General features: G+C 31.0%; 1 protein-coding gene across 5 annotated transcripts in view; it reads right to left on the bottom strand.

Annotated features, from left to right (window-relative positions):
• LOC143075436 (uncharacterized) overlaps positions 1 to 16,575 on the bottom strand; it is a 36,379-nt gene that overhangs the window by 6,191 nt on the left and 13,613 nt on the right. For all 5 annotated transcript variants that reach the window (XM_076250841.1, XM_076250843.1, XM_076250845.1 and 2 more), the window contains 2 exons: positions 2,362 to 5,253; positions 750 to 782 (listed from right to left, as the gene is read on the bottom strand). In XM_076250841.1, coding sequence (XP_076106956.1) covers positions 750 to 782; positions 2,362 to 5,253 — 2,925 coding nt within the window. The remainder of the gene's footprint in view (positions 1 to 749; positions 783 to 2,361; positions 5,254 to 16,575) is intronic.

Genomic DNA, 16,575 nt, shown 5'->3' with positions numbered 1-16,575 from the left:
AAATCTTTAATAAAGCCAACATCATTTGCTTATTTCCCTACATGAATTGGCTAAACACTGCAATACATTTTACTTTTGCTCAACCATGTTGAGGAAGCTTATAAAGACAGTCTGAAACTTGCAGTGAGGTGAGTTGTTTTTGCTCTGCATTGAAGGCTCACTAACTTTGAGATCATGTGATGAAGAACGTAAAATAAAAGCAGTTTATTTGCTATTTATGTGTTTGTTTGACATGCACAGTACTGATCTTTTTATATCCTTTGTTTTTTTTTCTTTTATAAAGTTTGCTGCAGTGATTTAATATATTAGTTTTTGTGGTCAGTTAATGAAATATTATAGCATTTTGTCTGACCTGCAAATGTATGACATTCTTTGGTGAATTTATTGGTATGTATGGTTTGTTTGTCTATCATTACACACCACATGAGTTATATATTATGTATACATAGAAAATGTGTTAAGAGATTAACCGGAGTTCAGTTTCTCTTCCTAATATGTTTTCTTTCAGTCATATTTAGCTCTATAGCTTTTATTCAAAGATGTGTTAATTGGAAAACATATATTATCGACACTAACAAAGATCATTGTGTTGCTGTAAGGTTGATACAAAATAAAAGTCAGCATATAATGCTATATTTCTCATCCTTAATAAGGTGAGAAAATAATAAATTTGTTTTTTTTTTAATATTCAGAGCAATATGGATGTATAATATGGATAAACAATTAACCAAGAGTACACATGAACTTACATTTTCTACTTCCTTCTAATGCTTTTTCCCATTCTGAAAAAGAAACAAATAAATGATTTAACTTGTATAATGACCCTAAAATTTTAAATAACTTCCTTTCAAAATACATGATTTTGTTAACATGTAATCAATGGTTAACACCTTTTTTCGTATAAATAATATTATATTTAAAATATCACTTAATAAAGCCTCATCACTCTGCCTTCAGGGATCCATGAAAGGCTCCATTTTACGAAATTGTTTGGAAATCTGCCTGCTCATTAATTTTTAAAAGAGCAAGTGTTCAATATTTTTCTCTGGTAAGTTATGCTTCTTATGCCAAACATTTTTTTTTTCTAGTATGTAAACGGTTTATAATATATTGTGAATTTATGTGAAGTTTTTAAAGTATACAACTGGTGCAGCTTTCATCAATTTTCATATGATGGTTTGAAAAAAGTGGCTTCATTAATATGTTAATAGGAAAGCCATTTTAAAGTAAATTGTTTACTTACACAATGAACAAGACAAACAACACATAAAACTGTTAGTTTAATGACAATAGAACAAGTAACCTTGAGGTGTTTACTGACTGGATAGAATTATCTCCCCTTATGATGACCTTGTACAAATGTTGTATTGAGACAAATTCAGGATTAACCAAGCAAATAAAGTTCATAGTCACTAAAAGTATCCATTTAAATGTTAAATAAATGTTCTTTCTACTTGACAGGATTTGAATAATGTGCAACTTTCATCAGGTGTAATGTTTTTATTTCAGATTTCCGGAGCCATGTATTATGTATGTTTTATTAGTACATAAAGTACGTATAGGTATCCCTATTTTAAAGTCTGCAAAAATTTAATTACAAAAACCTTCATTCCAAATTTACAAACTCTTCTTACAGATTTGTAAATGTGTACTGTTTATTATTTCAATTTTATCTTTTTATATTCACTTGAAGAAATTATAGGTATTTCACTTGCTCATCTTTGATTTCTTAAATACAAATTCAAAAAGGTTCTTGTTTTTCCACGTTTGAGTGACAAATACTGTAACATCAAACATACAGGTGTACCTATGACAACACATGTCTATTTTTGTGCATGTATTTAGCAGTTATATTAATCAATGACATGCTGTAGAAATAGGTAGGTAAAAATAATCAATACTTGATTACACTGTAATCTTGTTCTTACATTGTATGTATTCACTGTATTGGACTAAAAGTAAATATGTTGTCTGGTTGTTGAAAGTTCATTTATAAACATTAAAATGAATTTTACCATTCACAAATTTTGAATCAACATTCTTGTTGCTGGGCCACACTCACCTTAGATTCCCTTCACTAAAATGAGTAAATTAAGAAATTTAGGTGAGACTAAATACCCAAGTGCATAGATCTCTAAATTGTTGAAAGCCTAAAGGTGACCTGTAGATGTTAATTTCTGTATCATTTGGTTTCTGGTGAAGAATTGACTCTCATTGGCAATCATAACACATCTTTTTTATATCCCTAAATTCACATGCATGTGTTTCAGAATTTCACATAAAATTGATGTCATACAAATAAGCCTTCACTGATTTTTTTTTTAATAAACACAATGATCATTCTTATAACTTATAACTTACCTTTATTAAGGTAACTAACAGCTTCTGGGAAATTAAATCTTTGATTAGAATTGTTGTCTCCCGAATCCTGACGGAAGAAAAGCTGCTGTTTACACTTATCATCTTTTGGCAATGAATTCACTTCTAAGTCTATCATTCTATCTCCAATTGTAATAAGAACTACCTTATCTGATTGACTAACGTTCGATTGTTCCTTGGAATTTGATAACTTTGAGTGACTTGAGATCTGGGCAGCTTCTTCAATGATCTGGTTAGGCTCGCCAATGAACGTGATAGTATTGTCTTTATGAGAAAGATGTTTGTTTTGAACATTAGGGTTTATGATGTGTTCAATGATACCATTTTTGCCAGCTAGCAGATGGCTTTTTGGTGAAGAGTCTGTCCCTAATTCTTTATTTATATTAGATATAGATTTTTTGTCTATCACAGAATTTTCTGAAGAATTTTTCCCAAGATTTTTGGAATCAGAAGTTTTTGGAATATTACTTGAACTACTTTGTAAGATAGAAGATGAGCACTTTTGTATGTTTTCGGAATTATTATCGGCAACGTCAGACTCGTTAGCAGAGTCAAAGAAAAATGATATGCCCAAGTTACGAGGGGCCTGACTGACTCTTTTATCCATGAATATTACAGACTGTTTTACTCTTTTAGAATTATTTATAGCTGTTTGTTTTACAGACTTCACTTTTTCAGCATTATTTGTTTCACAAATCTTTCTAGAGTCTGACACTTTGTATGATGAATCACTGTTGGACTTGTCATTTTCAAGAGAACACTCTAAATCTTCATTTATCTGCTTGGCAGTTTCAGACTCACATGTTTTACTATACGATACAGTCAGTTGACTATCAATGATATTTGTATCACTCGGAATAACATCGCCAAATGACACACTACTACATAGACTAGTATTACTTTCTTCATTTTTAATGGAATTGGTAGTGCTAACAAACTTGCTATCAAATCCAACTTTGGGAAAGTCAGTATCGACTAACACAACATCCTCATCATGAAAGTCAGTATCGACTATAACTACATCCTGATCACAAACATTTAAAACTTCTTGGCTTCCATATTTTTGTTTAATGGAAGAACTTTCAATTTCTTTTAAGTTTTCAGGATGTGAACCAATGGAATGGCGCCTCTCCTTAATTTGTCCTTTCCAATTGGCTGCTTTCAAATCCATACTTGTTTCTTCAGGTTCATCATCTGCTGTAGAACTTCCTAATGAAGTGACACTCGGTTTTGGAGAAGCGGCCATTTTTGCATAGGAAACCGGGAGACGTGGGGATAGACTATTTTGTAGCCAAGCTCCTTGTGAAGAGGCAGGGAGGGATTTCACTGATTCAATATCACTGTCATCTTGAGCTTTTATAATACTTTGAACTTCCATTCTAACATCACCAGTAGAGTTCCTCCTAGCATCACGGAAACCTGGTTGATTAGAGCTGCCAAGAGCAGGAAATGCTGATGGACTAAGGTCTCGTGTTCTTTCTCCTTGTTCTCCAATGTTAGATGAAAGTTTGTTTAAAGGAGGAGGTGTCACAGAACGGGGAGCCTTGCGTCTTTCTTCCCTTTTAAAAGGTTTAGGAGGAACTAAAGTTTCCTTAGCACTTATAATTTCCTTTGTTGTGGGAACCTTCTTTTTCTTTTTGCCACCAACAACTTGAAATTCTGGCTCCTTTCTTAAAGGTTCAAAGTCCGTGAAACGATAGTCCTCGTTCTGCACCAAATCTAGCTCGTTAAGAAACAATGAAGTTTTGTCTTTGTTATTGTTAGTTATCATGCCATTTAACCCACTTTCAGTTTGATAGGTTTCTTTATTAGCACTTTTCTCCATTGTTCTGTGTTTGATATTGTTTGTTTGTGATTTGGGCTTTGTAGAAATGTTCTCTACAGAATCATCTGCATCAAAACCATTTACAATACAATTCTCTATTTTGGAGTTAACTCCCTTTCCTTTAGGTTTATTAGACAGATTTTGTTTTTCAACAGATTTGATTGTTGATTTTTTGTCTTTTTTAATTGTTTTTTCTACACTTTCTGATGGAACACAGTTTACTTTCTGTTCTATTTTGGCTTCCATAGTTATTTCTTCAACTGGTAAACTCACAGAGTGTTTTATGTCTATCTCATTTGTAATAATTGTTTCAATTCGTTCCTGTGAATCAGTATTCTCATCAGATGAGTTTTTAGCAGTGGTATTTCCCATTCTATTTATAACATTTAAATGTGATTCGTTAATAACACACTTTTTATCATCATCATCATGATTTTGAACACTTTGAGTTTTGTAATCTATATGATCTGTTTTATTTGAATTAATAAGTGGGGTGGTTTCATCTATTATTTTAGCTTCACTTTTTTCCTCTTTTGTTTCTTTCACTTCACATTTTTCTTCATTAATTGGTTTATTTAATTTTTTGTCCTTGTTTTTCTTGTTGTTTTTCTCTGTCGATTTAGAAACCACTGCCACTTCATTTGTAATGGTTTGACTGTTTTTCTTTGCTGGCTTACGTCCATTTTTGTCACCATCAATGAAATCTAATAGTTCGTCAATTTCTTTATTCCCTACATAATTTTCAACCTCTTCAGACAAACTGACTTTTTCTTTTTTAATTTTTTTACGAACTTTCTTTTCTGTACGATTTAAATCGTGACTTTGATGAAACGGTGAAGATTCTAATTCACTTATGGGAGTACCTCCTAATGAATACGGACTGAAGTCTCTTAGGCTCTGAGGAAAACTGCTGGCTCCAGTATAGTTTTTACGAATAACTGAACTTGAAGAACCAAGTTTTGGAGAGCCTCGCATCTGATAGTAGCGATCTATTGGGTTGCCGTTCTCATCGTAATCTGAGTTTCTCCTGGTTTTGTCATCAAGATCATCTGAAATCAAATAATACAAATGGTTAAATAATGATTTAATGATTTTGTTTGTGAAAGAAAGAAGCATGTACCACTAATATAGAAATGAACACTTGAGCATATGTTGCTGGTTTTCATTCTTTTAGAGGCAATCACATGACATATCTTTGTTGGTAGAAGATTCAAACAAAGGGTCAAATTATAACAATAAAGGTCAAATCATCACAATAAATCTGAACCTCTCCACCATTTCAACAATCAGTTGAATAGTCATAAAATCATAAATTTTTTTGATCGTTTATATTTATGGTTAATAAGACTCCCTAAAACCTCTGAAATTGCAATAAAATAGATAGGCTGTTTCAGTAGAGACTTGTCTAACAACATTAAGTTTGTAATGTTTCCTTTCGCAGATTTTTGAAGTGTTAAAAAAAAACACTGTTTCATCTAAAATTGCTTTTTGAAAGTCAATTGACCTAAAATAACGTACTAATAATTAGTTACTTAAGAAAATATAATTGGAATGAAAAAGACAAAAATCATCTATACATCAAATAATTAACAGAACATGCGATGTACTTTTTTTCAAATTCAACTTTGTATTATCAATTTATGAAACCACAAAATATATATGGTTACATACCAAATTAGTAATGTTTACATATTTTATTTGACATATACGTTCCATAATACAACCTAATAGAATTTCAATCCATTTAAACTTTACATTTATATGTACATAATGCAGCATAAGCCTAAAAATAGCTAGTTGTGTGTCACGATGTTAACTGATGAGTTATGTCAATTGTACTCAGGTTTTAAGTAGAACTTATCAGCTTAAAAAAGTATAAAAAAGTACCCTCTTAATAAAAACAAAAACAAAAAACACCCCAAGAATTGAAGACTAAACAAATGGTAGAGGTAGAATGATTTCCTATGTTTACAAGCAAGTTCAAGACATTTATCAGCCACATTTATTTTGGGACAGTGACAAGCAAATTTACTTCTATAAACTAAAACTATATCTTCCTACCTATAATTAACCTTAAGTAAGTTTAACCTTTATTACGCAGCAGACTGATATAAATAATATAAAGCGCATGATGAATCAATTGTCAACGACCATGTAAACACAAAAAATCAATTTCGTTTCCTTCAGATCAGTGCCGATTTCATATTAAACAGACGATCAATAATAGAGTCCTGTCTTTTCCATATATTTATATAAAAAAAATGAGTTGACCTTACCTAAGACATGGTAAATACAATGTGATATCCGTATAAATTGTCTATCTTATCTTTACCCTGAATGATTCACTGAACCATCACCACACCAGGTGAAAAGTTAAAATCCACATAGACACACATTATGAAACAGCTGACCATAGCTGACAGTCTGTATTACATGAATTAGTCAACAATCACTTTGATACTGACAACATGGACAATGTAATTTCATCCACAGTTCTTTTAAACTTATCATTATGTACAAATGAACATGTAAAGGTAGATCACACCTTTATAACCACTTAGGTTTTACCGGGATAAAATTCCCCAAGCATGATATATAGCCCATGTATAAATATACCGAACTTTCTCACACTGCCCTGTGACTCAATACAGTTTGTTTACATTTCAATGTACAATTGTAAAAAGAAATTAAAACAAATTTTAACTAAATATTTATGAATGAATGCTATATAAATATAGGTCAATATTATATAGTTTGAAAATTAAATGTACCCAAGAAACTTTACATTAACAAATTGACAAAAAATTCAAATACTGTGCTCATTTTGATAAAAATGTATAACTTAAACAAACCAAGTGATATTGATCCATGAAGTAAAGTTAACTGTACTTAAAATTATTCAATTATTTCACTTTCTATTCATAAAAAGTAGACAATATATATCTATTCTGTATTTCCTATTATAAAATATTTTGGTAAACTTCCTTTCAACCCTCCCTCTGGTGGCAGAATAAGTACTGACATACATTGAAGGTTAATTTCAAATGGAAGTTTTGCACCAAATTCTCTATTGCCTAATTCCATCTTGATTTCCCCATTTCAATTTGATTTATAAACAAATCATCAAGCTATTCTGCGTTAGGATAAAAAAAATTATAAAACTCAAAATAGCATAAAATCACTGTTCAAATGTTAATATGCCTGAAGACTTTCAGTTTCCTGATAAAAATATATTACATAAATTCCATTCAAGGAAGTTCAAGTGTTGCAATTCATTATAATTCGATTAGTTCCGTCAGTAAACTCCTACTGCAACAGAAATTTTGATTGGCTTAAAGCTCATTGTGCAATGTATAGATTTGCTGTATATTAAATTAAAGGGCATCTATTTGCTAATTGTCAGCAGCAAATATTTCATGCATATTTAGAACTGATTAGACAATAATTAACTTGGAAAGATTCTTTAATCAGGAATAAAGAAGGTGAAATTTGGATTGCTGTACTAATAGTAATAATGGGGAAATGTTTGATGGGGGAAGAAATACTGCTTTGCAATTCAAGCCAAAAACATCATTTTAGATTTTCCATCCCATTTCTAACCTGACATGACCTTGAACTTTGTGGTATGTCAAGCAATCACAAAATCAAACATGACCCTGAACTTCGGTGAATTTGTCATAGAATGATTTCTTACTTGAACACTGAATGAGTAATGATTGTGATTACCCTCAATAAGAATGCATCAATATTATTACACTCCATGATACATAATAGAAGCAAAAACACTTCACTTTTTCATTTTACAAATGGTTTGCATGTCTCATTGGCGATTTACCACATTTTCTTTTTTATAACAGCTTTTTAAGTGAGATATTATTTTGACTTCAGCCATCTATTACTCAACCTAAAATAAATCTGATTTATAACATGGGTCTAGTGTCTTTGTCTAAAAAGATCAGACAACACTCTGCTTTACCATGTTTACTGAATGTTGACTAAATTGTTGACTTAAGATGTGTTTTTTGTTATATTGTGTGGTTCTCTAACACCATACCCACCTCACACTATAACTTTCCATGTTAAGTGAACCATAAAATCTGAGTAAATACCCTTATTAAGTTTCAAGTATATGTGATCACAACTTAATGGTAACCCAACTAGTTAATCAAAACATCAACTAAAACAACCATCAGACTGACAAACAGATTAAATCAAAGCCTTAAAGGCTGTAAAAGCAATTGCTGCCATGTTAATGTTTGGGGACTTTTATTTTTCATCCACATATATACAAGAATTAAACCTGACATGAGTGTTGTCTAGTTAAAAGTAAGAAGGTTTTAACTTTATATAAATAAAAGACTTTAGCAGAAAGTCATTTTTAATATGTTTTATATTTCACAAGGAGACAACACGTTTACCAGGCTAAAGTTGGGGTCAAATATACATGTGCTGAAACATATAACTCAAAAAGAAATCATCATGGATTATCCCCTGGTAGTGTTTGTAACTTCCTTGGCAATAATTTCCTTTATTGATTTAATTTTAACAATTTTCATTATTAATTTATATTTAACCATTAACACAAATGATTAAGTTAAAACATTTCAACTTTCCAGACGCAAATGTTAAAAAACGGGAAAGAAATAAAATATCTTACAAGACATAAACATGTAAAGAATAAATGTATATTTCAGCTTAATAAAAATATTTTCATGTTACTTTGTCATCATTTTTAAAACTAAGTTCCAAACATTATTGCTTAGTTGATATGTGTCCTTCTGATGCGGTAGGAGCACAGGCACTAGTTTCTATCCATAGGAAGGTCGATTATCCATATAAATAGTTTTATATGGATAGTCGAATCCATATAAATAGTTTTATATGGATAGTCGACCTTCCTATGGATAGAAACAAGTGCATGTGGGTACGAGATAACTACAATTCTCATGCAATCCCGAAAAGGGGGGTCATCACAGACAAACATGACATTAAATCGTTATCACTGAACTAGTATATATATTGTATAGGGGCCAGCTGAAGGACGCCTCCGGGTGTGGGAATTTTTCGCTGCGTTGAAGACCTGTTGGTGACCTTAATCTGCTGTTGTATGTTTTTCTATGGTCGGGTTGTTGTCTCTTTGACAAATTCCCCATTTCCATTCTCAATTTTATTATACGAACAAGAACAAACAGCTCTACGTTGCTTTGATATTTATCAATTTTTAGGAAACATTGCGAAAAATGATCTTCAATATTTCGAAAACATGTGAAATAAAATTGCTAACACGGTGGACCGTTGAGTGTCAACAAACGTAGTAGACTTGTTCACTGAAAAGACGAGGATAATGGTTTCATCTGACATTTGTTATGCAAACCCAGTTTTGATCATGATATTTAGAAAGACGTACTTTTTTTCAATCTATGTATTAATAAACTAGAAAATTCCAAATTGTAAATATCTCTTCATCTGGACCGACTTGGCATCTACTACGTTTGGACGGGTCCATTTCATTAGTAAGGTGATCGATAAATATTACGGAGTTTTGACAGAAAAGGAAAACGAACTTATTGTTATGTGTTTTCAACAAGGGTTTCGTTCCGCTAAATTATTTGCGCAAATAAAGTTTGTCTATTTTTAGATTACAGGTAATAATTTGACACTACGCATTAACCTGTGTAGTGATTTTGATTTTACGATAAATGTATGAATGAACGATAATTTTATGAATGAACAAGAGCACCTGACCTCTTAAAGAAACACAAATTAAACATAAAAAACCGTATTTATTAGGAGATAATACAGTTAAATTTTCAATACAAAATCAACAACTGAAATGAATCCATATTTTGTTGAAACATCGTACGAACGGCGGAAAACGGAATCGCATTTATAAAAATGTACTTTTTTTCACTCGGACTTCTATGTTATTTGATAGTCAAACGGTTGACCCTTTAAATACAAAAATACATCTACAAGAACATATTCTGAAACTTCTTAAATCCACTAACTTTTTTTTAAAGTTTCAAGCTATGTATTGCATTAGAAAACATACATAGGTGTTAAAGAATGACTGACCAGGAGCCTGTTTAACAAAATACTATGGCTTGATCTGGGCGGAGTCTCTGATCTGGGTCACAAAGATGGCCATACGCGACGGCATAAAAGCAATTGCTTTAAAAAACATAATGGACTCTTCACTCATCAAACACTCTTTTCCAATAGCACATTTCTGAAGTACTTATACAAAGCTTTTGACATCTCCTATTTTCTCTTTTGACAAACTTTTCATTTTTCAAATGTGGAGATAAATTGATCATGTGCATATATTTAGCACTGCAAATCAGTCAGGATCATACAAATAAAACTTTTGAGATGGCCCCTGATATAAACAAGTTTCTGATGATGTTGACAGCACTGTAATCAGCTACCTGCCTGTGTTGGAATCCTATGCATGTGTTCAAGTGTTTTAACTACTGTATATACATAAACAGCCTCTCACCAACCCAATACACATCAAAGGATTTCATTAGTGTTTGATAAAAGTACATTAAAACCAAAGCAGTCTATAAAGTAGCTCTTTTCCAAGATTACAATTAATAATTCATCTAGTATGCAGTTCAAAATCAATTTCCAAATGAAATCAACAACTTTCCACTTTTCTGATTCAATTATCAAAAGAGCTAATGATATTGACGGTCTGTGAATTCTATAAATGGTGACAGAAAGCCGAGAAGATGATAATGAGATTTAACACTTCAAATTTACCCGTTTTCTTACTAGAACCTCATAAAAGGTATGAAATGGGGCAACTCCCCATTCTGTTCATTCAACCTTCAAATGGCAATAAACATAAGTACATCAAGTATGAGATGAAACTGACAATGTAAACAAATACTACATTTAGTATTCTAGTCATGAAACTATTTACTACATGCAGTTATGAGTCCATAATGAAATATGAAGTAAATCTCGTCTATATCCAATAATTTATGAGAGCCAAGATGGAGTATTCCCTGCCCCCTCCCATATGTTTCAACCTGTTCAATGAGTTTGATCCTACTGACCAAATTAGCCCCAGTCTTACCAGAATTCTATACAATTTTGTCAGTAAAAAATCCAATTCAACACAATTGTGAAGTAAATAACACCTTGTAAAGTCCTTAAATGCTGATTATCCAATGACAGTTCAACATGTTGATTTTGTCTTCTACATACAGTAATCAATAAACACAACAGAGAAATCTTGGTCTTATCTACTCTTGTTTACAGTGGAATCTAAATGTGCTCCTCAAGCATTCTATTTATCAATAAAACTGATTAAACGGATCATAAAAAGTGAAATTTGTTAACTATGTTACCTTAGGACCAAAGAAATGAACACCATTAACAAAATATATGCATATTTATAACATTAAAATCCAGTGGAAAGGAGAAATTAATGAATGTCTACATTTTTTCAACCATGATCAGATTGATTTTTGCTTCATACTGCACCTTGCCAAATTTAGATACAATGTACCTAAACATGAAAAATGTTGAAATTTATGGGTCTTGGATTTAAGTAGTCTGAAAAATATATTGGTGCAGACTGGTTCAGGCTTAAATATTTTAAAATTAGGTCTCTGAATGGTATACTGCAGAACAGGAATTACATATAATAAAAATAATATTATATATAAAAATCCTATTTTTGCAAAAATTATAAACTTTCGTGCTAATTGTTTAGTGCTGCTGTGTAAATTTATGCAAATATGTTACACCAAGTGGATGGATGACAGTTCAGCACTGTCATTATTTCACAATAAGCCATAACTACTTAAAAAGTGTCCAATCAAAATAGCCATTCTGAAAACTACATACAATATGAATTTTAATAAAAATGAAAGCTTCTAACATTGCTATGCTACAAAAGGCCAAATATGAAAAAAAAAAAAAAAAAAAATAAACAAAAAAAAACCTGGTGAAAGTTCCATAACTCTTGCAATAACTGTTAAATCAATTATAGGATCAACTCCAAAAATCAATCAAATGATTTTGGAAGGGTTGTGAATTGGAAAGGTTCTATACATATAAAGACTTTCAATGCAAAAAATATACTGTTATCATCCAGGCTGTGATGTGTAACATAGTACATTTTGTACTAATAAACCTTACTGTTAAGGACACTCAAGAAGAACAATTATTGGTACTATACAAATTGAATACAGTAAACTATATTCTTATAAAAACATTCTTCCATCTTACCATTACTGCATTAGTCTCTTGAAGAAGGATCCTCAATGCAAAAAAAAAGCAAGCACAGTCTTTACACACTTAACTCTACCATCAACACCAGACAGGATTAAGAATAACTTAAGATACGACACTAAGTACAAATAAAAAGTTTGGCATAATGACTTGTATGATTCCCACTATGTTGGTGAAAGCAGAGTTCATGGAGGACAATCTTTTTTTATGGTCAAAATCAGTGAGATTCTTATGGCCATGTTCTAAAGTTTAATTTAATTGATTGATTGTTGATTGCTAAGGTGGTACCTAACACTACAGGGAGATAACTCTGTAAAATCAGCTAAACGTTTTAATTACATTGTGTTGTTAAGAAAATAAGCTTCTCAATGATCAAAATAAGTGTTTGTCAAACTGCTATATAACCAGTGTAATTTTTCTGATAAAACGGTTGGTTCAAATTTTTTGAAATTTTTACATTTTTGTTAAAGGGTCAAAGTAAATACTTTGTCAAAATTTTAAGAAAATTAAACGAGCCAAATTAATTTTAGTTAAAGTGTTGGGTACCACCTTAATGTCCATTGGCAAATATTTCATGCATGCTCAGGACAAGAACAAGTTAACAACAAATACAATTGGTATAGGTCTTGAAATAGAAGCCAATTCAGGGATGAAGGTTGGGGGAAATTTGGACTGCCACTGGAAAATGAGAGTATTTTTGATAAGGACAGAAATTTTGCAGGCCACCTGCAGACCCAAGTTTAATTTAACTGGTCTATTTGCATGGTTATTAAAACATATTTTGAAAGTTAGTAATTTGATTATTTAAATGTCAAGTGAAACTAATGTTTGGACTGGCGAATTACCATCTACTACAGTGAACATCTAAGTAACCATTCGGTACCTAAATAAGAACTCTGTTCAGGGATTTATATATCTAAAAACAAAACTAAGTCCTTAATTTCCATTATACATGTATATCATGATCAAGAAAAAATATGTCACCTTCCCAGCTAAATAAGGTTACTAGAATATCTTGTATTGATTTATTTTCTTTCTAGCTTTATCAATATATCTATATATATATACACTTACAAATGTGTACCTGTATTTGAATATCATGTGAGTATTATATCCCTCATACCCAAACTTGTTCTAGATAATAACCTTTTGTACTATAAAGTGGTTCTATTGCGCAATACATGTACTTACTATGTGTCATAGTTATAAATAATTTATGTCAAACTCTTTTTGCCATTTAAAATGGTTAATGGGTAATCCTAGACAAAAAAATTATTAAGTTATTCTCAAAATAAGGAAAATAGAACTGATAAAATGTTTAATGAATATACATGTACTTAAAATTTCCCCCCTTATTGTTCCTTATGGATTAATCAGCAATGCATCATCTGTTTTACAGTGTCCTGCATAATGTAAGGAAAGAATACACGGAAAACTGTCAACAGCTGGTACTTATGAATGGAATAATGTGCTTAGTATAGATATATAGCAAAAAAAACATATACATATATGCATAAAGACTACAGTTAGATTATCAGTAAAATAAACATTTCCACTACATAAATTTTTTTTTTATATTTTTCAACATTTCTTAGTATAACCCGCTTCATTTCTTCAAATTAAAAAAAAACCAATAAAATCTTTGAAACATGTGTTAAATGTATACTGAACTTATGACCTTCAATTTCTCCTGACCAAAGATCATTACATAACTTTCAAATCTCATATCTATGAAAATCCCTACAAAAGTTACCTTATAAATAAAAGACTTGTTTTTTACAAAATATTTGAAATATTTTCCATAACCATACTCATCCTTGTAAAGTTACAACCATGTGACTACAGGTTTGATAAATGACATGTGTAATTATAAAATATTTACATATATAGAAAACTTGTTATCAAATTAACAGCCAGATCAAAAATTTAACATTGCTATAGATTTTTGTGGCATGTTATACCTAGAAATGAAATGTACATTATAACAAATCAATCATGTAGCAGACGCTACAACCACACATGGTAATTTTCCATTTTAAGAATTTTCCAGCTTAGAATTATCTCCCCTTCAACATATACCAAGACTTACCAGAGTATTGAGTTAGAATAGGAACTCCAAAGAAATCACAGATTTTCACGTGGGGTAAATCCTTCAGTGCCGATCCAGCTAGCCACATGATTAAGCCCCTCCCCTTGGCTTACATCATGGGAGAGATGAACCACATTTACAGATATGACTTGTGAGTGAAGGTCATAATCAATTCACATTTGACAAGTAAAATTTGTTCAGTTGTGATAAAGTTGTTCAAACTCCTTGTTCAAAGTACGACACATATAGACAGAAAAGAGGAAAAGAATAAAGATAAATAGGATTAATTCATCACACACATAAAGTTCCCTTGTCTAAACAAGTATTAGTGTTGTTGATTTCTACCTGTGTAATTGACAAGATAATCTGAAGTACTCTGCTGTCACCGTACTATAAACATTAGTATATTTCATACATTCAAGACAATCCACTCAGGACATGTTCACAAATATATTATTATCTAAGATGAATGAATTAAATAGATGACCAACTGTACATAATATCAAGAGGCTCAAAAGGGAAAACTAAAAAAATCTATATATGAAAATCCATGATTTCTACATTTCATTCTCATTATAAATTTTGCTTTAAAATATTCAATCACATTTACAATATATATTTAAACGTGTTACAAATATATATCTACCATATATAATTAAAGTGAGACTGACCTAACTTTCCCCCATTTAATCTTTTTCATCAATGTATCAGTGTATAAGTATAATTTTGCTGACACATTCACAATTTAATACATAAAGGGCAACAACTCTAGGAATATAGAGGCCAAAATGCAAACTAGGAACTGATGTCGAATAATTAACTGATTAGTATGGTACAGGTTTTGACTTGGCTGCCAGTGTTTTCCATATATAGAATATATTGATGTTCCTATAAATGATCATGGGTCCAATTCTTTCAACTTGTAATTTTACAAAAGGATTGTATAATACATTGTATTGATTAATAATATAAAAATATTGAGATGAAGTATAATAACTGTATTATTGCAATTGTCAATGAGACAACTATGCACTGGAGACCTGGATGTAGGTGTTAACTATAGGAAAAAATACAGCCTTCAACCAGGAGCATAACAGAGAAAATCCTATACAAAATATAAATTTATAAACTAGATTTAATTTAAAAAAAGAGAATTTAAGTCAGTAGAGAGAGATCCTTTCTGAGTAAGATGGTAGAATGCAAGGGTCCGGAAACGGTCATATATGCCAGTCTTGACCTAAACTGAAAGTATTTTGTCCTAAATGAGTAATTGGGATTTAGGACAAATTTTTTTTTTTTACAGAAATAATTTCGGTCATTCAATGTCATTTTGTTGAGATTGAGTTTCTAACATTGTCTAAATCGCCATTTTGAACTTATTTTTTGTTTGTTATCCTTTTCCTGTAATAAAACTGCCACTCCAGTAAAGTGTTATAATCCTGAGGGCCCTCCTAATAACTATAGTAATGCCTCTGGGAAATATTGGCTAATGATCGCTAATCTCTTTACCTGTGTTTTTAATTAATTTTTTTATTGATCACGAGCTCAGAACTAATAATTTAAAGAAATTAAAAGTTCATAACAACTGTCTGCATTTTTTTATTACTTTTCTCAGCTTAGACAATTGTCAATTCTGATTTAAAATTAAATTAAAATTAAATTAATTTCAGAGAACAAAATATTGTTTCACTACAAACACACGTGCTTTGTTTACTAATACGCATGCTTAAAATTCTATTCCGCAAATTAGACACTAAATCGTAAATTTAAAATGATTTCATGCTAAATTAAACAAGTCCAACTATTATAATTAATATTCAAACACTATTAAAGGTAAAACAGTTAAAAAGCCGACGATTTCCTGTGAATTTGATAAACAAAACTAATCCCGGAAATGAGTCCGGAATTGGTCGTTTTACTATTGTCGTAAAACATCCGGTTATAATTTTGGCTTCAAAATCGAAAGAAACGTAAGCGAAGTTTGAGAAATTTATCGTTTTGAGTCATTAAAATCATTTCATTTTTAAACTGTTGC

The sequence above is a fragment of the Mytilus galloprovincialis genome, chromosome 5 (genome assembly GCF_965363235.1).
Source record: "Mytilus galloprovincialis chromosome 5, xbMytGall1.hap1.1, whole genome shotgun sequence".
Taxonomy (NCBI): Eukaryota; Metazoa; Mollusca; class Bivalvia; order Mytilida; family Mytilidae; genus Mytilus; species Mytilus galloprovincialis.
The sequence above is the reverse complement of the archived record's forward strand: the minus strand, read 5'-3'. Positions and strand labels throughout refer to the sequence as shown.